Raw genomic sequence first — 22,953 nt, 5'->3', positions numbered from 1 at the left:
ATAATAGAATTTTGAGTAAGGGATATTTTTACCTTATCTGAAATGACAGATGGTTTGAATGGCTGGCAAGATTCTATTTCTTGAACTTAGTGTAATAAGGACACTTTATCTTACTTTCTGAAGAATTATTATGTGGTGTTATTTTTTTTGTAAAATTAGCTTTTAAACTAAATAATGAAAAGTTTACCTTTTTCAATTCCCACATTAATCAATATAAACTTACAGCGCCACGCATGTCACGCGTTTTTCTTGGAGATGCAAAAGAAGTTTCTGCAATCAACATACAAAAGGAAGATGAAAAGTAAGATGATGAAGAGGAAAAAACAGCCTTTGATAGGATATACCCACATCTATACAAATCACCTACACAAACACAGCAAGTAATGAGGTGAGGCTACTATGGCAGTATCAAAATAATAATTTCACAAAATAACTCTGAATCTGGAAACAGAATTCTAAATTCACCTCATTATCTGTGAAAAAATAACTTTAAGTATGGTTTAATAATCACCAAACTTTCTGTGGAGATACCTTTTTTCCTCATTTTTATAAATAAGATATTCTAGTCAGAGAAAAAGCACCTTGCTTAGTGCAACTTAATATGCTTGTATGAAGTCACTTAATATGAATAAGTTAATTACTACTTAATTTCTTCAAGCTCAGCTCGAGTATCATGAATCACTTTAATACCTCACAGCTACTCTACTCTGAAATTCATGGGCCACCTTGTGCTTTAAGAAAGATAAGTGGTCAGCAGAGGGATCAATTAGTTCTCTCCTAACACAAATTTTGACTTTAGTGCACTCAGAGCTGGCAAGGAATGAGTAGGATTGTTGAGGAATACCAGATCTAGAGGACAGTATTACTCCCCACACTCTGCATTGAGCAACCATGAAATCCAACCTCCAAAAATGGGGAAAATTAGATAAATATCTTAGTCCTAAATGAACAAACATCTAAATTCTACTGTTCATTCTAACCACTCTTTCTAGCTCTACGTTTCTAAGGAGGGAAATGAGAAACCAATTAACTGATGCAATTTGTGACAAGATTTTTGTAACACGTGTCATTTCATTGTGCCAGTTTAAGAATTACACGCCCAGCACAGCAAGCTCCTCCGCTCCTTGATAATAGTAGTTGTTTCCTGCATTTTCTATGATGTGTGAACTGCTTCATCCAAGATTGAAAAATTTACTCACCACAATAAAGAGGAAATGCCAAGCCAATGATTAAAATAGCTTTGATCCATGACGAGAAGAAAGACATTTTATCAAGTCTGTAGAAGAAATGCACAGGAATGCTCATAACACACCGTCGCACGAACAAATTGCCCATTTCCAAGTGAAAGTTTCTTACTTCTATAGGAACTGACCCCCTCTCCTAGATTTGTAATTATGGTGGGAATCTTGCCCCAATCCACAGGACATACAGGTGAACAGAAGGCCTCGTAGAGGCTTGAGAGAAACACTAGGACAGGTCCTCTTTGCCTACTTTAAGAAGGAGAAGTTCACTCTCCCAACCCTTGGCTCAGCCCACAAGGAGCCTGGCTGCATTTAAAGAAATATGCACTTTGGAAGTTTATTTTTTCCTCAGAAAATAAATAGTTGTTTCAGAAAGGACCGACCTGGAGCAGTCTTCACTCCAGTGTGACAGACCAGGGCTGCCTCCATAGCATCCCCACCTGACCTACCTGACACAAAGAAGGTGGCAGAGAGTGAGGGTTGCAGCTCCAGGGACTGCATGTGTAGGGTCTCCTCTCCTCAATTTCCCCCAGCTGAGGAGTCTCCTTTAATGGATTGTAGGTGAGGAGCCTGGTGCAGGGACACAGATGAACCCTAGCAGATAAGACCCTGAGGTTTTCTGTGTTCTTCCTCGTAAAGATCTAACACAGATCATCTCTCAGTGGGGGTTTGGGGCAATTGTAATCTGATGAACATGTATGAGGAAGGGAGAAGGTGACAACCACGCTTTGAAACCCTAAGGTATAGAAGAGATGGGAGAGCTTTCCAAGCTCCTGAGTTGAAAACAAAGACTCATCAAACCACAAAGAGAAGAATGAGTTTTGGGAGCTATAATTAGATACATACCTACACCCTTAGTATTTTGAAGGACACTAGAAGCCCATTAGACTCAATTGGAGATTTGATTTTCATTATACTTTTTTTTTTTTTTTTTTAGTTAAAGGGTCATTTTCATAAAGCTGTAAGCACTAACACAGAAGAGTTACTGTGTTCCTTTAATCAGTTTTCCCCAATGAGAACATCTTGTAGGATTATAGTACAAATTCATGACCAGGAATGTTCAAAAAGCTCCCAGGTGACAGCCAGAGTAGCCAGCTTTGGGAAGCTGAGCTGGAGGACAGCATGTGAATATCAAGGAGAGCAAGAAAGCTTGGGAATACAATTGAGATCACAAGGGACAACACCCTAAACTATATGATGGATATAGTTTACGATCTTTAGTCAAGTATGAAACCAAACAGAGTTTGAAGTATTAGTAAGAGATGTAATATAAACTATTTAATCTGCTTCACAGCCTGAAAGTCCAGAGTTCAAATGCCATCTACCACTAAGCAACCTTGAGATAATATTCAGACTTTCTAATCTACTATTTCCTAATTTTAAATATGAGAATAATAATTTCTGTCTTAAAGATTTGTCATAAATATTAGGGATAAAATATTAAAACAGGATGCACTTAAAGTTGTGTTAGGCTTACACCTGTCACCCTAATCTAACCTGACTTTTTTTCAGTGAAGAAAGCTAAGATTTAGAAAAGAACCTTTGAATACCGCTATTCAAAACCCACAAAATCTGCTAAATACAAAAATTTTTCCTATATTATAGTGAAGTTATGACAATGCTTCCACTAGATTTTTGAAATATCACAGAAATACCATCAGAGACGTCTATGCAGATAATCCTGGTACATGACATTAAAGGAGAAATTAAACTGAAGTTTGGAGTTGAAGTGAATGTAAAGTCCTTGTACTGGCTTTTTTTCTCTATGTGCATTTGTTAGTGGAGATTAACAGCTGGAGACACTGCCTATGAAACAGAACAGGTCACAAGTTTTTGAAATTATCTGCTAAAGGAGTGTCAGATATGTGGGTTATTTGATGCATATCTTTTCTGAAAATGCTTACATATATAAATATATTTATATGCATAAAGGTACAGGTATTTATTACATAACTATACTAAAATCACACATAAATATATGCATATGTGTGTATATGGATATATTCACAAATGTATATATAGTCATATATATCTATATAGTTACAAATATACTAACATATACATATAATAAAACATATATGTAATAACATTATCATTAGAGATACACATAGACATCTATATACACATAGTATATAAATATACACATATACACACACATATATATAAACATAAGTTATCTAAGTGAGCCCTAAATGTCATCACAAGTATCCTTAAAAAAGGGAAACTGAAGGAAATTTGATGCAGACTCACTAGAAAGGTCAAAATGAAGATGGAACTAAGAGAAATTTGAAGATGCTGGCCTTAAATATGATTGATGATAGATAAGAATAGAGACAGAATAATAAAATCAAGATACTTCCTTGTAACTAGGTTTTTAAATTTTTTTTATAGTATATCTTCATATAACCATATATAAATACAAATAAATACTTTTGCCAGCAATCTTGTAAGTTGTGCAGGTCACCACATGTTCACTCACCTAATTCTATATTTTAATAGTTGCATTGTTGGGTCAAATAATCTGTGCAGTTGAAATTTTAAAGATAAGACCAATTTACTCTTCAAAACTCTTACACCATCTTCCTATGGAAAAGATAGGCTACAAGCATGCCTGTTTCTCTGTACCTCATTAAATGAGTGCCATTTGAAGTATTTATGTTTTCACATACACATTTAAACATATATACAAGTATAAAATGTTCATATTTGGAAGATTTTGTTCAGGGACAAATTTCTCCATTTGGGAATAAATTAAATTTGTTTACTAATTAAGTTAATGAAGTAATAATTTCCATTTTTTTATTTTTAAGAATTTTCATCTATAAACATGGTTCAACTTCCTATTTATTTAAGTCCAGAGCATGTGAAGAAATTAATTATTTCTCTCTAATTAACACAATTCACATCCATGATCTGCAAAATTAGAAATTTCGAGATCTTTGGTGAAATCATGTTATATATAACATACAGAAATGTATCAGCTTATGTGAAATGGTGATGGGTGAACTTTGGATACCAGCCTGTTTTGTATATTTAGAATTCACTCTAGCTGGAGAATGCTGAAATATATGCTTCTTCTCCAATATACCAAAGTTTATAGTGCTTAGGAGATCCTGTTAGATGTTCACTGAATACAAGATAGTGCAGTCTGTCTACATGGTCATAAGATTTCCCCATCCACTCTGGCAGAAATATATATATGAATACATTCCAGGTTTATTGAATATGACAAAACATATTACTTTGGAGATATGGAAGAATTTGGTTCTAGACTACTGCATGAAGTAAATATTGCAATGAAGTAAGTAACACAAATTTACTGGCTTCCCAATGCATGTAAAAGTTATGTTTACAGAGCCTGGCGGGCAACAGTTAAAGAGCTGGACACAACTGAAGGGACTTAGCATACACATATATATGTAACCTATAAAGTGTGCGGTAGCATTATGTCTTAGAAACAATGCACATACCTTAATTTAAAAATACTTTATTGCTAAAAAAAATGCTAACCATCAACTGACAACACTAGATTGCCGCAAACCTTCAATTATCAAAAAAACACAGTACCTGCAAGGCACAATAAAGTAAAGCTTGGCAAAGCACTAATGAACATAGATGAAACAGTCCCCGGCAAAATATTAGTGTACATAATTCAGCATTATGTTAAAAGGATCATACAACATGATCCAGTGAGATTCATCCCAGGGATACAAGGATGATTCAGTTTCTACAAATCAATCAATGTGATACACTAGGGCTTCCCTGGTAGCTTAGTTAGTAAAGAATCCACCTACAATGCAGGAGACCCCAGTTTGATTCCTGGGTCAGGAAGATCCATTGGAGAAGGGATAGGCTACCCACTCCAGTATTCTGGCTTGGAGAATTCCATGAACTATATATTCAATTTCCACAAATCAGTTAATATGATACAATACAGTAAGAAATCAAAGAACAAAAGTGATAAATGATTTTCTCAATAGATGAAGAAAAAGCTTCTGACAACATTCAACATTCATTTATGATTTAAAAAAAAATCTCAAAAGTGACTACACAGGGAACACAATCAACATAATAAAATCAATCTATGACAAGTCCACAGCTAATATTACACTCAATGATCAAAAGTAGAAAGCATTTCCTCCAAGATGAGGGAAAAGTCAAAGATACTCACTCCTGTTGTAATAGAGCAGGATGAGCATAGCCCTTAGCAGACAGCCATTGGTGTGCCTCATTATTCTGTATGCTGTTACTAGGCAATGGATCTTGCTCAGCCATTGGTCAGTGCCTCAGTGAGTCCTACCCACAAGCAACCAACTGTCAATGAGTGACCATGGTTGTCCTGCTCAGCTATTGGTCGGTGCTGCAGTGGGCCCTACCCAGAAATAACTGCCAATAGGGGACCATTAGGGTAGTGATTCAGCCAGGGGTGAGTGGTGTGCTGGTCAGCAGGTGGAGAGTGAGATAAGAGGCAGATTCAGGCCTTCTCCTAGAGGCCCACTAACTCACCCAGCCTTGATCCAGTGGGTGAGCTGAAGGACCCAGGGAAAAGACTGGGGACTACATCCTACAGGCTCCAGAGCCCTTACTAAGGCCCTCTACTAGCCTTGGCCCAGGCCTTGAGGCAGCAATGAGCCTCTCCCCCATCCCTATCTCTGCGACATCACAGCAGTAGTCATCTGCCTGGGTTGCATCTGTAAGACCTGGTCCCCCCAATTTGGACAGCCTGAGGAGACTGAGGGCCAGTTGGGTTGGGTCCCTGGCTCCCTCAGGGAAGACAGCTGAGTGGGATGTAGGAACCTGGCCCTGAAGGAGCTGCCAACTGAGATCTGCCTCCTCTTAGCCAGGACTGGGACCTTTGAGGGTGAAAGTTGTGCCTTAGGACCTTGCCTTTTTTGTCAGGACAGAGAATAACATTCATTTGGTAGAGTTTTACAGGAATATTATTAGCTGACTATGACCTGACCTCAAGAACAAAGGATCTGACACCAAGAAGTCTGCAACAACTAACCACACCCCTCCCTCACCTTTTGCCTTTAAAGGGGCTTGCTGAAAGCTTTCAATCATTTCGGGGTTCTTAGGGCATGAGCCACCCATCTCCTTGTATGAACTTGCAGTAAACCTTTCTCTGTTCCAAATCTAATGTTTTAGTATTAATTGACCTCATTGTGTGTTGGGCTCACAGGCTTGTAATTCAGTAACACTGCCACTTTTATTCCACATATTATTGGAAGTCTAGCCACAGCCATCAGAAAATAAATAATAGGAATCAAAATTGGAAAGGAAGAAGTAAAACTGTCACTAATTGTAGACGACAGGATATTATACATAGAATACTTTAAAGATGCCACCAAAACTAGAGCTCATCAATGAATTCAGCAAAGGGTGTAGGATACAAAATTAATATACAAAAATCAATGAATTTCTATATACTAGCAATGAACTATCAGAAAAGGAAATTAAGAAATGAATATCATTAAGAAACTAAAAAAACTTTCCATCAAAAGCAATAAAATACCCAGGAAGAAAAAGACATGTACTCAGAAAATATAAGGCACTGGATGAAAAAAGTTGAACATTACAAAAACAGATGGAAAGATTTGCCATGACAGAAAGATTAACCATGTTCATGAACTGGAAGAATTAATGTTATATCAAAATACCAATGGCATTTTTTCACAGAACTATAATAATCCTAGAATTTGTATGGAAACACAAAAGACCCCAAATAACAAAACAGTCTTGAGAAAAAGGAACAAAGCTTGGAGGTATCATATTCCATGATTTCAAACTATATTACAAAGCCATCATGATCAAAATAGTATGGTTCTGACACAAAAACTTACATGTAGATTAGTGGAGCACAACAAATGCCCAGAAATGAAACTATACTTACATGGGCACATTAATCTACAATAAAAGAGGCAAGAATATACAATGCAGAAAAGATAGCTTTTTCAATAAATGTTAGGAAAGGTGGACACCTACACACATAAGGAACTATTCTCATACACCAGGCACAAAACTACATTCAAAATACATTAAATATTTACATATAAGACCTGAAACCATAAACGTTTTAGAAGAAAACTAAAAGACAGCACACTCTGTGACATCAGTGTTAGCATTTTTTTAAAAAAAATATGTCTCTCAGGCAAGGAAAACACACACAAAAAAAATCCAAATGGGAGTGTATCAAACTAAAAAGCTTCTGGAGAGTGAAGGAAATTATCAACACATCTCAAAGGATGTGTACTGAATGTGGGAGGACACCTGATAAGGGGTAAGTCCAAAACATACAAAGAAATCATAGAACTCAATATGAACAACAATAAAAAAAAGGAGCAGAGGATCTGAAGAGACATGTTTCCAAAGAAGATATACAGATGGTTAATAGGAATGTGAAAAGATGCTTCGCATTGCTATCCATCAGGTAAAAGCAAATCAAAACCACAATAATATACTACTTCTCATCCGTCAGAATGGCTACTATCAAAAAGAAAACAAATAACAAATGTTAGAAAGGATATGCACAAAGGAGGACCCTCATGCACTGTTGGTGAGAATGTAAATTGGTAAAGCCTCAATGGAAAACTGTATGGAGATTCCACAAAATTAAAAACAGAACATCAGTTCAGTCACTTAGTCGTATCCGACTCTTTGTGACCCCATGAACCGCAGCACACAAGGCCTCCCTGTCCATCACCAACTCCCAGAGTCCACCCAAACCCATGTCCATCAAGTCAGTGATGCCATCCAACCATCTCATCCTTTGTCATCCCCTTCTCCTCCTGCCCTCAATTTTTCCCAGCATCAGGGTCTTTGCAAATGAGTCAGCTCTTTGCATCAGGTGGCCAAAGTATTGGGGTTTGAGCTTCAACATAGGTCCTTCCAATGAACACCCAGGACTGATCTTTAGGATGGACTGGTTGGATCTCCTTGCAGTCCAAGGGACTCTCAAGTCTTCTCCAACACCACAGTTCAAAAGAATCAATTCTTCAGTGCTCAGCTTTCTTTATAGTCCAGCTCACATCCATACATGACCACTGGAAAAACCATAGCCTTGACTAGATGGGACTTTTGTTGGCAAAGTAATGTCTCTGCTTTTTAATATGCTATCTAGGTTGGTCATAACTTTCTTTAAGGAGTAAGCGTCTTTTAATTTCCTGGCTGCAATCACCATCTGCAGTGATTTTGGAGCCCGGAAAAATAAAGTCTGAAACTGTTTCCACTGTATCCCCATCTATTTGCCATGAAGTGATGGGACCATATGGCATGATCTTAGTTTTCTGAATGTTGAGCTTTAAACCAACTTTTTCACTCTCCTCTTTCACGTTCATCAAGAGGCTCTTTAGTTCTTCTTCACTTTCTGCCATAAGGATGGTGTCATCTGCATACCTGAGGTTATTGATATTTTTCCTGGCAATCTTGATTCCAGCTTGTGCTTCCTCAGGCCAGGGTTTTTCATGATGTACTCTGCATATAAGTTAAATAAGCAGGGTGAAAACATACAGCCTTGACGTACTTCTATTCCTATTTGGAACCAGTCTGTGGGTCCACGTCCAGTTCTAACTGTTGCTTCCTGAACTGCATACAGGTTTCTCAAGAGGCAGGTCAGGTGGTCTACTATTCCCATCTCTTTCAGAATTTTCCACAGTTTATTGTGATCCACATAGTCAAAGGCTTTGGCATAGTCAATAAAGCAGAAATAGATGTTTTTCTGGAACTCTCTTGCTTTTTCAATGATCCAACGAATGTTGGCAATTTGATCTCTGGTTCCTCTGCCTTTTCTAAAACCAGCTTGAACATCTGGAAGTTCACGGTTCACGTATTGCTGAAGCCTGCCTTGGAGTATTTTAAGCATTACTTTACTAGCATGTGAGATGAGTGCAATTGTGCGGTAGTTTGAGCATTCTTTGGCATTGCCTTTCTTTGGGATTGGAATGAAAACTGACCTTTTCCAGTCCTATGGCCACTGCTGAGTTTTCCAAATTTGTTGGCATATTGAGTGCAGCACTTTCACAACATCATCTTTCAGGATTTGAAATAGCTCCACTGGAATTCCATCACCTCCACTAGCTTTGTTCATAGTGATGCTTCCTAAGGCCCACTTGACTTCACATTCCAGGATGTCTGGCTCTAGGTGAGTGATCACACCATCCTGATTATCTGCGTCATGAAGATCTTTCTTGAACAGTTCTTTTGTGTATTGTGCCACCTCTTCTTAATATCTTCTGCTTCTGTTAGGTCCATACCATTTCTGTCCTTTATTGTGCCCATCTTTGCATGAAATGTTCCCTTGGTATCTCTAATTTTCTTCAAGAGATCTCTAGTCTTTCCCATTCTAATGTTTTACTCTATTTCCTTGCACTGATCACTGAGGAAGGCTTTCTTATCTCTCCTTCCTATTCTTTGGAACTCTGCATTCAAATGGTATATCTTTCCTTTTCTCCTTTGCTTTTCGCTTCCCTTCTTTTCATAGCTATTTGTAAGGCCTCCTCAGACAGCCATTTTGCTTTATTGCATTTCTTTTTCTTGGGGATGGTCTTGATTCCTGTCTCCTGTACAATGTCACAAATGTCCATCCATAGTTCGTCAGACACTATCAGATCTAGTCCCTTAAATCTATTTCTCACTTCCACTGTATAGTCATAAGGGATTTGATTTAGGTCATACTTGAATGGTCTAGTGGTTTTCTCCACTTTCTTCAATTTCAGTCTGAATTTGGCAATAAGGAATTCATGATCTGAGCCACAGTCAGCTCCCGATCTTGTTTTTGCTGATTGTATAGAGCTTCTCCATCTTTGGCTGCAAAGAATATAATCAATCTGATTTCGGTGTCAACCATCTGGTGATGTCCATGTGTAGAGTCTTGTCTTGTGTTGTTGGAAGAGGGTGTTTGCCATGACCAGTGCGTTCTCTTGGCAGAACTCTATTAGCCTTTGCCCTGCTTCATTCTGTACTCCAAGGCCAGTCTTGCCTGTTACTCCAGGTGTTTCTTGAATTCCTACTTTTGCATTCCAGTCCCCTATAATGAAAAGGACATCTTTTTTGGGTGTTAGTTCTAGAAGGTCTTGTAGGTCTTCATAGAACTGTTCAGCTTCTTCAGTGTTACTGGTCAGGGCATAGACTTGGATTACCGTGATACTAAATGGTTTGCCTTGGAAACGAACAGAGATCATTCTGTCGTTTTTGAGATTGCGTAGAAGTACTGTATCAAGATTGCCAGGAAAAATATCAATAACCTCAGATATGCAGATGACACCACCCTTATGGCAGAAAGTGAAGAACTAAAGAGCCTCTTGATGAAAGTGAAATAGGAGAGTGAAAAAGTTGGCTTAAAGCTCAACATTCAGAAAACTAAGATCATGCCATATGGTCCCATCACTTCATGGCAAATAGATGGGGATACAGTGGAAACAGTTTCAGACTTTATTTTTCTGGGCTCCAAAATCACTGCAGATGGTGACTGCAGCCAGGAAATTAAAAGACGCTTACTCCTTAGAAAGAAAGTTATGACCAACCTAGACAGCGTATTAAAAAGCAGAGACATTACTTTGCCAACAAGTGTTGGTCTAGTCAAAGCTATGGTTTTTCCAGTGGTCATGTATGGATGTGAGCTGGACTATAAAGAAAGCTGAGCGCTGAAGAATTGATTCTTTTGAACTGTGGTGTTGGAGAAGACTCTTGAGAGTCCCTTGGACTGCAAGGAGATCCAACCAGTCCATCCTAAAGAAGATCAGTCCTTGGTGTTCATTGGAAGGACTGATGTTGAAGCTGAAACTCTAATACTCTGGCCACCTGATGCGAAGAGCTGACTCATTAAAAGACCCTGATGCTAAGAAAAATTGAGGGCAGGAGGAAGGGGACGACAGAGGATGAGATGGTTGGATGGCATCACCGACTCAACGGACATGGGTTTGGGTGGACTCTGGGAGTTGGTGATGGACCAACCAGACCAGGGAGGCCTGGCATGCTGCGGTTCATGGGGTCACAAAGAGTCAGACAGGACTGTGCAACTGAACTGAACTGCATTTTGGACTCTTTTGTTGACTATGATGACTACTCCATTTCTTCTAAGGGATTCCTGCCCACAATAGTAGATACAATGGTCATCTGAGTTAAATTCACCCATTCCAGTACATCTTAGTTCACTGATTCCTAGAATTTCGATGTTCACTCTTGTCATCTCCTGTTTGACCAGTTCCAATTTGCCTTGATTCATGGACCTAACATTCCAGCTTCCTATGAAATATTGCTCTTTACAGCATCAAACCCTGCTTCCATCACCAGTCCCATTCACAACTGGGTGTTGTTTTTGCTTTGGCTCCATCCCTTCATTCTTTCTGGAGTTATTTCTCCACTGATCTCTAGTAGCACATTGGGCACCTACCAACCTAGGGAGTTCCTCTTTCAGTGTCCTATCTTTTTGCCTTTTCATACTGTTCTTGGGGTTGTCAAGGCAAGAATACTTAAAGTGGTTTGCCATTCCCTTCTCCAGTGCACCACATTCTGTCAGACCTCTCCACCATGACCTGGCTGTCTTGGGTGGCCCACAAGGCATTGCTTAGTTTCATTGAGTTAGACAAGGCTGTTGTCCATGTGATCAGATTGGCTAGTTGTCTGTGATTGTAGTTTCCAGTCTGTCTGCCCTCTGATCTCCTCTCTCAGTGCCTAACGTCTTACTTGGGTTTCTCTTAACTTGGACGTGGGGTCTCTTCACGGCTGCTCCAGCAAAGCTCAGCTGTTGCTCCTTACCTCCGATGCAGGGTAGCTCCTTTTGGCCACCGCTGCTGCCACCCGGCCCCGGGGCAGCTCCTCCCGACCATGCTCGTGTGATGTCACAGCCGCCGCGCTCCTGCGCCATCTAGCATATGATCCCTATATTCTACATCTGGGTATTTATCAAAGAAAAAATCCACTATGTCAAAAAGATATATTTACTCCTATGTTCACTAAACATCATTTATAATAACCAACATACAGAGAGAATTTAAGTGCCCAGTCAACAGATAGACAGATAAAGATGTGATATTGATAAAAATATTTACATACAAAGTATACACACATACATAATGGAATATTGCTTAGCAATATCAAAGAATGAAATTTTGCCTTTTGTGGCAACAAGGATAAACTAAGAGGGTATTATGCTAATTGAAATAAATCAAATGGATAGAGAAATATTATATTATTTCACATATGGGGAATCTGAGAAGCAAAAAGAAATGATAATAAACACAATATAAACAGAAAGAGAGTCACAGGTATAGAGAAAAATAGGTAGTTGTCAGTTGTCAGAGGGGAGTGCGCTGGGGGCTGAAGGGAAATAAGGTGAGGGAGCTTAAGAGGTATAAACTTTCAGTTACAAAATAAAAGGATCACAGGTATGAAATGTACAGTGTGGAGAATATAGTCAATAATCATGCAATATCTTTGGATGGTGACAGGTAACAGCTAGATTTATCATGGTTTTCATTTTAAAATATATAGAAATATTTAATCACTATAGTTGCACCAGGAACCAACATGCTGTTTGTTGTAGTCATTTATATTTCAAAAGCAAAGTCATAGAAAGAGAGATCAGATTTGTAGTTACCAGGGAGAGGTGGGTGGATGATAGTTGAAAGGTAAAACTTCCAATTATAAGACAAATATAATTGTACCAGGTTTGTAATGAACAACATGTTAAATATTATTAATATATATATTATATGTGAAAATTTTTCAGAGAGTAAATTCTACAGAAGTTCTCATCAGAAGGAAAAACTTTTTTCTGTTTCTCTAATTTTGTATTCTATAGGATGATGGAAGTTCAGTAAACTTATTTCATGATATATGTAAGTCAGATCACAGTGCTGTACATTAATTATATCTCAGCGAAACTGGAAAAGAAAAAAGAGGTAAGGAATAGCAATTGTTGGTGAGGATGTGGAGGAAATGGATCCTCATTCATTCCTGGTGGGAATGTAAGAAAATACAACCACTTTGAAAAAGAAAGTGTTAAGTTATTGAAAAGTGAAAGATAACCTACCACAGGAAGTATCCATTCCACTATTAGGTGTTTAACCAAGAAGAAAAGAATAAGACTTGTACAGTAATGGTCAAAGCACCACTTTTCTTAATAACCCCAAAATGGTAACAATTCCAGAGTCCATAAACATGTTAACAAAACAAAGCATAGTATATGAATACAAAATGGAATACTATTAAACATTAAAAAGTAATGAACTACTGATATATATGCTATAGTGTGAATGAACCACAAAAATATGTTAAGTGAAAGAAGCAGAAATAAAACCACATATTGTTTCATTCTCTTTACATAAAATTCCTAGAAAAGGCAAAAAAAAAGAGAGAGAAATACAATGTAGATGAGTAGTTGCCTTGGTTTGGGGGTAGTAAGAAGGCACGACCTCCAAAGGATGAGAGAGATATTTTGTGGGAGTGATGTAAACACTCTAACGTTGAATTGTGGTGATGGTTGCTTATCTTTCTCTGTCTCTGTCTCTGTCTCTGTCTCTGTCTCTCTCTATATATATACACACACACACACATATATATATATATACATTTTTTTTTCTTCTGTAGAAGGACATGGCAACCCACTCCAGTATTCTTGCCTGGAGAATCCCATGAACAGAGAGCCTGGTGAGCTACAGTCCACAGGGTCACAAAGAGCTGGACATGACTGAAGTGACTTAGCATGCATGCACGCATAATAAGTATTTTAACTATTCCATCACATCTAAAACGATTAATTTGGGGTTTATAAAAACAACAATAAACTGGCTATTAAAAAGAATAAAATTTCAAGTTTTGTATTCAAACTCTCTTTCATTATCAAAATATTAGGTTTAAAATATTGTTACATTTCCTGTGTCTCATTTTCATTATGTCCAAAATATAGAGCTCATATGTACTAACATGATTTTTCAAAGAACTAAATTGGATAACATGTGGAAAACTGTTTCACAGAACTTTTGAGAACAGTCACACAAAAAGGAGCATTTCCATTCCTTAGTGGATAATAACTTTAATCAATATATTTAAATATCTAGATAATAATCACTATCTCTGCTTTTGCTTATTATCTCATTTCTCACATGTGACATAGGACATGATGCACAGCATAACTTTACATATATGGAATTTTAAAAATACATAAATGAAACATACATGTTTCCTAAAGAATTTTTTCACAAAGTCTTCTACAAAGAAAATGTGATGCAACTGGCTGAAAACATTTTTTTAATGCTGCTCTACAGTGTAACATTCTAAAGTATACTTTCCTTAAGAGGGATATTAGAGATTTAAATGATCTAATAGCTCCAACAGTAATAACTCTGAAATTTAAAAGTATCCATTGAGAAGAAAGAAGAACAAAATGCCTAGTATAGCGTATGTCATAGATTTCTAGTTGTCATTCAACAGTCAATCTATATTTCTGCCATTACACTCAAGGTATGAATAATCCTTTTCTCACATAGCTACAGTCTGCTTCTTGTGGCTGAAGATGGAGACAAATGGAGAAACATCTGACTGGGAGCTAATACAGCAAGTCCTAAGTCAATAAAGGCCATATTAACTCCCATCCCAGGAGCACCCACTTACCTCTCAACTGACTTGTGGGACCAAGAATGAAAAACATGATAAATTTTTCCCAAGCATCATTAATCTTATATTATCTCTTTGTAGATTTTGAAATTCATTCAATTATAGGCATAATGTAGGCCTTAGAGTCAGTATTAACTAAGATCCATGACCATAATGTTAATCTGGGTTGCTTCTTAGCTTTCAATTCAGACACCTCTCCTAAGAGTTCCAAGTCTTTAGTACAGAGAGCATCCATGTTATCTGTACTTTTTATAAACACCCAAGTAATCTAACATTTGGTCATCTTTGGAAAATATCTTTCTGACTACAGGTGTGAAAAATATGTTTGTCTTAACCAATTAGCCAACCAAATAAACAAGGGGCATGTTAAAAAATATATATAACACCGTTCGACATTTTATGGAGCAAATATTTAATGTTTCAAATTGCATGAGGTTCTACATTACCAAACATATGACTAAGATACTAGTTTTTCAAACTTGCATTGAAGAACTGAACACAGTAACAATACTGAAACCAAAGGATCTTAAAGTTAGAAAGAACTTGGAATATCCTACATTCCACCTTGAATTCTGCAGGGTTCACCTGATCGTCTAAGAATGGAAGTCCCTGTCTGTGCAACTCTAAATGTCTAGAATCCACTGCAAAATGAAATCACAGTAAAAGATGTAGGAATGTGTAGCTCCAGTAAAAAGTCAACATTTACCATAATAGCAAGAGTAAATTTGCCATAATTTTTTCTATAAAAATAATCAGAGAGGAAGAGGGGAAAATGATTAAAGAACCCAGAAAATTAAACTCTCTGGCAATACACAAAATGTTCCTAAATGAGGAGATTTGAACTATGGGACATGACAGAAAGGCTGTGTTCTACTTCCATAAGGAGCAGGACCCCTGTTGCTCCTGTCTTACACTGTCCTGTCCCTACCATGGGACTTTTTAATCCTTCCTATTTGCTCAATCTCACAGAAAACTAATCAATCTGATCACATGGACCACTGCCTTGTCTAATTCAATGAAACTATGAGCCATGCTGTGTAGGGCCACCCAAGACGGACGGGTCATGGTGGAGGGTTCTGACAAAACGTGGTCCACAGGAGAAGGGAATGGTAAACCACTTCAGTATTCATGCCCTGAGAACCCCATAGAGAGTATGAAAAGGCAAAAAGATATGACACTGAAAGATGAACTCCCCAGGTCAGTAGGTACCCAATATGCTATTGGAGATCAGTGGAGAAATAACTCCAGAAAGAAGGAAGACACAGGGACAAAGTAAAAACAACACCCAGTTGCAGATGTGATTGGTGATAGAGCAAAGTCTGATGCTATAAACAGCAATACTGCACAGGAACCTGTAATGCTAAGTCCATGAATCAAGGCAAATTGAAAGTGGTCAAACAGGAGATGGTAAGAGTGAATGTCCACATTTTATGTATCAGTGAACTAAAATGGACTGGAATGGGTGAATTTAGCTCAGATGACCATTATATCTAATTGTGGGCAAGAATACCTTAGAAGAAATGGAGTAGCCATCACAGTCAAAAAAGCAGTCCAAAATGCAGTACTTGGATGCAGTCTCAAAAATGACAGAATGATCTCTGTTCATTTCCAAGGCAAACCATTCAATATCACAGTAATCCAAATCTATGCTCCGACCAGTAATGCTGAAGAAGTTGAAGTTGAACGGTTCTTTGAAGACCTACAAGACCTTCTAGAACTATCACCCAAAAAGATGTCCTTTTCATTATAGGGGACTAGAATATAAAATTAGGAAGTCAAGAAACACCTGGAGTAACAGGCAAGACTGGCCTTGGAGTACAGAATGAAGCAGGGCAAAGGCTAACAGAGTTTTGTCAAGAGAACACACTGGTCATAGCAAACACCCTCTTCCAACAACACAAGAGGAGACTCTACACATGGGCACCACCAGATGGTCAACACCAAAATCAGATTGATTATATTCTTTGCAGCCAAAGATGGAGAAGCTCTATATAGTCAGCAAAAAACAAGACTGGGAGCTGACTGTGGCTCAGATCATGAACTCCTTATTGCCAAAATCAGACTTAAATTGGAGAAAGTAGGAAAATCACTAGACCATTCAAGTATGACCTAAATCAAATCCCTTAAATTATACAGTGAAAGTGAGAAATAGATTCAAAGGATTAGACCTGATAGACAGAGTGCCTGAAGAACTATGGGCGGAGGTTCATGACATTGTACAGGAGGCAGGGATCAAGACCATCCCCAAGAAAAAGAAATGCAAAAAAGCAAAATGGTTGTCTGAGGAGGTCTGACAAATCGCTGAGAAAAGAAGACAAGTGAAAGGCAAAGGAGAAAAGGGAAGATATACCCATCTGAATGCAGAGTTCCAAAGAATAGGAAGGAGAGATAAGAAAGCCCTCCTCAGTGATCAGTGCAAAGAAATAGAGTAAAACATCAGAATGGGAAAGACTAGAGATCACTTGAAGAAAATTAGAGATAGCAAGGGAACATTTCATGCAAAGATGGACACAATAAAGGACAGAAATGGTATGGACCTAACAGAAGCAGAAGATATTAAGAACAGGTGCAAGAATACACAGAACTATGTAAAATAGATCTTCACAACCCAGATAACCACGATGGTATGCTCACTCACCTAGAGCCAGACATCCTGGAATGTGAAGTCAAGTGGGCCTTAGGAAGCATCACTATGAACAAAGCTAGTGGAGGTGATGGAATTCCAGTTGAGCTATTTCAAATCCTAAAAGATGATGCTGTGAAAGTGCTGCACTCGATATGCCAGAAAATTTGGAAAACTCAGCAGTGGCCACAGGACTAGAAAAGGTCAGTTTTCATTCCAATCCCAAAGAAAGGCAATGCCAAAGAATGTTTAAACTACAACACAATTGCACTCATCTCACACGCTAGTAAAGTGATGCTCAAAATTCTCCAAGCCAGGCTTCAACATTACATGAACTGTGAACTTCCAGATGTTAAAGCTGGTTTTAGAAAAGGCAGAGGAACCAGAGATCAAATTGCCAACATCCATTATATCATCAAAAAAACAAGAGAGTTCCAGAAAAATATCTATTTCTGCTTTATTGACTATGCCAAAGCCTTTGACTGTGTGGATCACAATAAACTGTGGAAAATTCTGAAAGAGATGGGAATACCAGACCACCTGACCTGCCTCTTGAGAAATCTGCATGCAGGTCAGGAAGCAACAGTTAGAACTGGACATGAAACAACAGACTGGTTCCAAATAGGAATAGAAGTACGTCAAGGCTGTATGTTTTCACCCTGCTTATTTAACTTATATGCAGAGTACATCATGAGAAACGCTGGGCTGGAGGAAGCACAATCTGGAATCAAGATTGCTGGGAGTAATATCAATAACTTCAGATATGCAGGTGACACCAGCCTCATGGCAGAAAGTAAAGAGGAACTAAAGAACCTCTTGATGAAAGTGAAAGAGTAGAGTGAAAAAGCTGGCTTAAAATTCAACATTCAAAAAACTAAGATCATGTCATCCGGTCCCATCACTTCATCGCAAATAGATGGGGAAACAGTGACTGACTTTATTTTTTTGGCCTCCAAAACCACTGCAGATGTTGACTGCAGCCATGAATTTGAAGGATGCTTGCTCTTTGGAAGAGAAGTTATGACCAACCTGGACAGCATATTTTTTTTAATAAATGTATTTATTTTAATTGGAGTCTAATTACTTTACAATATTGTATTGGTTTTGCCATACATTGACATGAATCCGCCATGGGTGTACATGTGTTCCCCATCCTGAACCCCCCTCCCACTTCCCTCCCCATCCCATCCATTAAAAAGCAGACACATTACTTTGCCAACTAAGGTCCATGTAGTCAAAGCTATGGTTTTTCCATTAGTCATGTATGGTTGTGACAGCTGTATAAAGAAAGCTGAACACCAAAGAATTGATGCTTTTGAACTGTGGTGTTGGAGAAGACTCTTGAGAGTCCCTTGGACAGCAAGGAGATCCAACCAGTCCATCCTAAAGGAAATCAGTCCTGAATGTTCATTGGAAGGACTGATGCTGCAGCTGAAACTCCAATAATTTGGCCACCTGATGAAGAACTGACTTATTTGAAAAGACCCTGACTATGGGAAAGATGGAAGATGGGAGGAGAAGGGGACGACAGAGGATGAGATGGTTGGATGGCATCACTGACTCAATGAACATGAGTCTGAGTAAACTCCGGGAGTTGGTGATGGACAGGGAGGCCTGGCGTGCTGTAATCCACAGGGTGGCAAAGAGTTGGACACGACTGAGTGACTGACCTGAACTGATTTGCTCAATCATTCAGACGAGACTTAAGAAAGGGAAGCAACAGCCATTGTGTTATTTCACATTTTCCAAGAGGCAGACTCGATTTTGAGTTGGGTAGAGATTTCATGAGACCGAACACGTGTCAAAGAACAGGGGGGACTGTTGCAGAAAACGCTGTCGAAGCTTTAGGCCACAAACTCTTTCTGAGTGGAAGAGAGAGGACAGTGAGTTTGGTTCAATATATCCTAGACTGCTCTGCACTCTCAGGAAAGTTTCAAAGGCCACCATCATCATTTCAGGAGACAAAGCTGACTATCACCTGAGGCCCTTTCTAGCCTTATTGTGCCCATTGTAAGGGATATATTAGAGTGTAATCTTTAGTCTGTTCCTTGCTCAATTATGCCCCCCTGTGGCTGGAGATCTGCAAGGCTGATTCTCATGGCTCCAATGAGATCTACTATTGACCTTCAGATACTTGGAAAAACATTACCTTGGTCACTAGTCTGCCATGAGTAATTCATAATCAGTTAAATTAAATGAAGGTTATGAGTTTGTTCATTTGTAAAATATACAGAATGACTTTAGTGGATAGTTTAGTACTACTTTCAGAAGTAAGAATTTTAAGACATGATAGAAGTGTGTTTCCTTGGCCTTTAGAGAAATATTAATTTTCAGTATATGTTGTATTTAGATTATCAGAAAATGGATTTTCTTCTCATTTCATGGTTTTTTAAATTACTTCGGAAGAGTAAATATTTACTATTGTTTTCTTGAGTGCACCACACACACACACAAAAAAAACAAGTTATTGCAATACGTGTGACCATTGGTTGCACAGACTGGATGACACGCTTTCATGCATGTTTTCACATTACTGTATTGACCACAGTCTATCATAGCTAATATACACTTATTATAAAATGAATTTTTGAATACAATCTTCTTAAATCTTAATATGAAATCCAACATTTTCACCCTCAAGTCATATTTCACTATTTGGTCAATAGAAATCATTACTATTTATTCTTCTACACAGTGGGAACTGGGACGGTGCTTTTTCCCCTTTCATTTTATTAGAATAAGTAATTCTGCTCTAAACACACTTTTATATCTCTCAGTTTTTTATGCAGCAAATAATTACCTGTGATAGGAATTTTAAGTTAATGGGAAAAATATATTATCACCTTGTAAAGCAATTGCTAAATGCATTTGTATTCCTTGTTAAATTCTATTTCTTAACCATGGTATAATAATAACATACTCAGTTTTCCTTTTTGAAGAATGAATGCTTTGTGCATTCAGTTTGATCAATTTTGCTGTGATTTTAAAAACTGAAAATGTTTAAAAATCTATGTTTCAACTTCCAAACGAGCTGGTAGTAACTTACCAAATGCTTGTACCTTGATGATTTTGTAACAGCGGTTTCTGCAATCAAAGAACAGCTTAAAAACATGAGTCCCACATGCACATTGGCAGCAGAAACCTATGTAAGTGGTCTATTCAAGGAACTACAGCTAATGAAGTAAAAATTTTGTTGTAGCAGCAAAATATAAATTCTCAAATATATTCAAAACTTAGAAAAAATTCATCCCCAAATTAACCTAGCTCTGTGAAAAATAGTATGTATTATTTTTTAGTAACTCCTAATATCCTGCTTAAAGATATTAATTTTTTAAAGCTTTGTAAAAGAGAGATTTCACTGTGATGAAGATAATGCTCTAGGCGAGGTCTCTTGAATGTGAAGAAATTCTGCTCAATATCAGGGTCACGGTTTTATTCAACACCTAACAGTTCCCTATTTCCAAAGTTTATGGGCAACCTCGAACTTTAAGGAAGACAACTAACTGGTCAACTCAGTTTGAATGAGTTCTCTCCTAACTCAAGGCCTTAATTTCATGGATTCAAGGCTGATAATTAAAATGTCAGATTTTCAAGGAATTCCAGAGCTAGCAGAGCTCATTCTTTCCTGACACATTGTATTTAACAACATGAGAATCTGGGCCCCAAATGGAAAAATAATTTAGTTAAACAAGGAGATAAGGTCTACTCCCCATTTTAATGCACCACTTTATTTTAACTTCTGTAATATGGTAAATGAGAAAAAGCAATTCAATGATGAAATGTTTAAAAGGAGCTTATAAAAAGCCCTGTATCATTTTACCAATGTAAGAATTACAAACCCAATAAAACCACCATTTCATACCTAAGCTACAGCAAAAAGCTTCCTGCATTTCTTAAGATATATAGTGTTTTACTCAAGACTGGAAAATATAGTCACCAGAATACACAGTAAAGGCCAAAATGATGAAAATCACTTTGATCCAAAAGGAGGTGAGAGGCATTTTATCAAATCTGTCAAAGAAACCCTTCAGTATGTTGGTAATAGTGGCACAGAGTTATATGGCCCACTTCCAATGGGCAGGTAAAAGAAATCTAAATAATCTTATAAAGTGTGTGACTTGCAGAGGAACTATTCCAAACCCCTACATCCTAAGTTAAGGTGGACTGCTCCCTTCGTTGTTCCCCCAACCCTACAATTCAGCAAGAAATGTCATGTTATCAGAAGACTACCCTGAAATCTGAGAGAAAATCCAGGAAAACTGCTCTGTGAACATGTGAGAAGAAGCTGGTTAGTCCTCAAAATCTTTGAGTCAACCCACAAGTAGGCTGGCTGCACTTAGAGTAAGCATGTACATTTCAATCTCTGTGTTTTCTTCTGAAAAACAGGAATAGTTATTTCTGGAATCATAAATCTGGACCAATGCTCACAGCAATGCTACAGACTAGGGCTACCTCCCTACATTCCCCATTTGATCTACCTGATGGAGAGATAACTGGAGTTGGGGTGGGGAGCAGGGAAGCAACAGTGACTATCTTATTCAACCTTCCTTCCTAACCATCCACCTCCACCCAATTAAGTAACTCTTACTGACCTGCAAGTGAGAAGACCGGTAGGGTAATACAGAGAGCCCAGAGCAGATAAGAGGCAGAGATAGGCTGTGTACTCCCTGGTGGCTATTAGTAGGTCAGGAGAGATGCCTCACAGATATATCGTAGTGTTCCCTCAGCAGGAGACTTGGGACAATTTGATCTGATGAACCCAGAAGTATGAGGAAGAAAGAAGGAAATGAATGCAGTTACAGATTTTACGATGATATGTGCGAACTTTCCAAGTAGGTGAGTTGGAAAGAGACAAGGGAATCAGGAGGAAAAGGAAGAGTTTGAAAATATTAATTCAACAAGGGTCTAAACCCTCAGAACACTAAAAGAAAAAAATGACTGTTAAAGTATCGCTTATACAAACTACCTATAAAAGAAAGGATAAAGCTTGGTTGAAACTGTTGGGGAGAAAAATATTTTTTTCTTAACCATTCTAGGTTCTTCTGGCTGCTCTATGAATTAAGTTGATGTAAGACACATTCACAGGAGAAAATCAAATTTAATTATGTAACCATGTAATTTCTCATGGGGAATCCAAACATGAGAAATCCCAAAGATGGACAAGATGATATACACACACACACACCAATTCACAGAGAGATATTTGCTAGGTTCTGAGCTGTCTAACACACCAAGTTTATACTATATACTCTAGGTATCTCTGGTGAAAGCTCCCTTCCTAGGACAGGTCCTCAATCTAGATTCTTTTAGGCAATTAGGGGGAAGGTCAAAGGTTCTTCCTGAGTCTTTTGTGTGTTAAAAACAATCAAGCTGAAATAATCCTTATGCTCAAGAGATCCCTTTAGAAGTGGTAAATCCTGCCTCCCTACAAAAGCAAGTCTATTAGAGGCTCACTTAATGTTGTTCAGTAAGTTT

General features: G+C 38.0%; 1 protein-coding gene across 1 annotated transcript in view; it reads right to left on the bottom strand.

Annotated features, from left to right (window-relative positions):
• Positions 1-22,953, bottom strand: part of LOC122439739 (sperm-associated acrosin inhibitor-like) — a 151,425-nt gene that overhangs the window by 2,069 nt on the left and 126,403 nt on the right. The window contains exons 3-4 of the mRNA XM_043465051.1: positions 1,200-1,276; positions 224-270 (exon numbers count right to left, since the gene is read on the bottom strand). Coding sequence (XP_043320986.1) covers positions 224-270; positions 1,200-1,276 — 124 coding nt within the window. The remainder of the gene's footprint in view (positions 1-223; positions 271-1,199; positions 1,277-22,953) is intronic.

Source organism: Cervus canadensis, chromosome 4 (genome assembly GCF_019320065.1).
Source record: "Cervus canadensis isolate Bull #8, Minnesota chromosome 4, ASM1932006v1, whole genome shotgun sequence".
NCBI lineage: Eukaryota > Metazoa > Chordata > Mammalia > Artiodactyla > Cervidae > Cervus > Cervus canadensis.
This window is presented reverse-complemented; position numbering and strand designations above follow the sequence as displayed.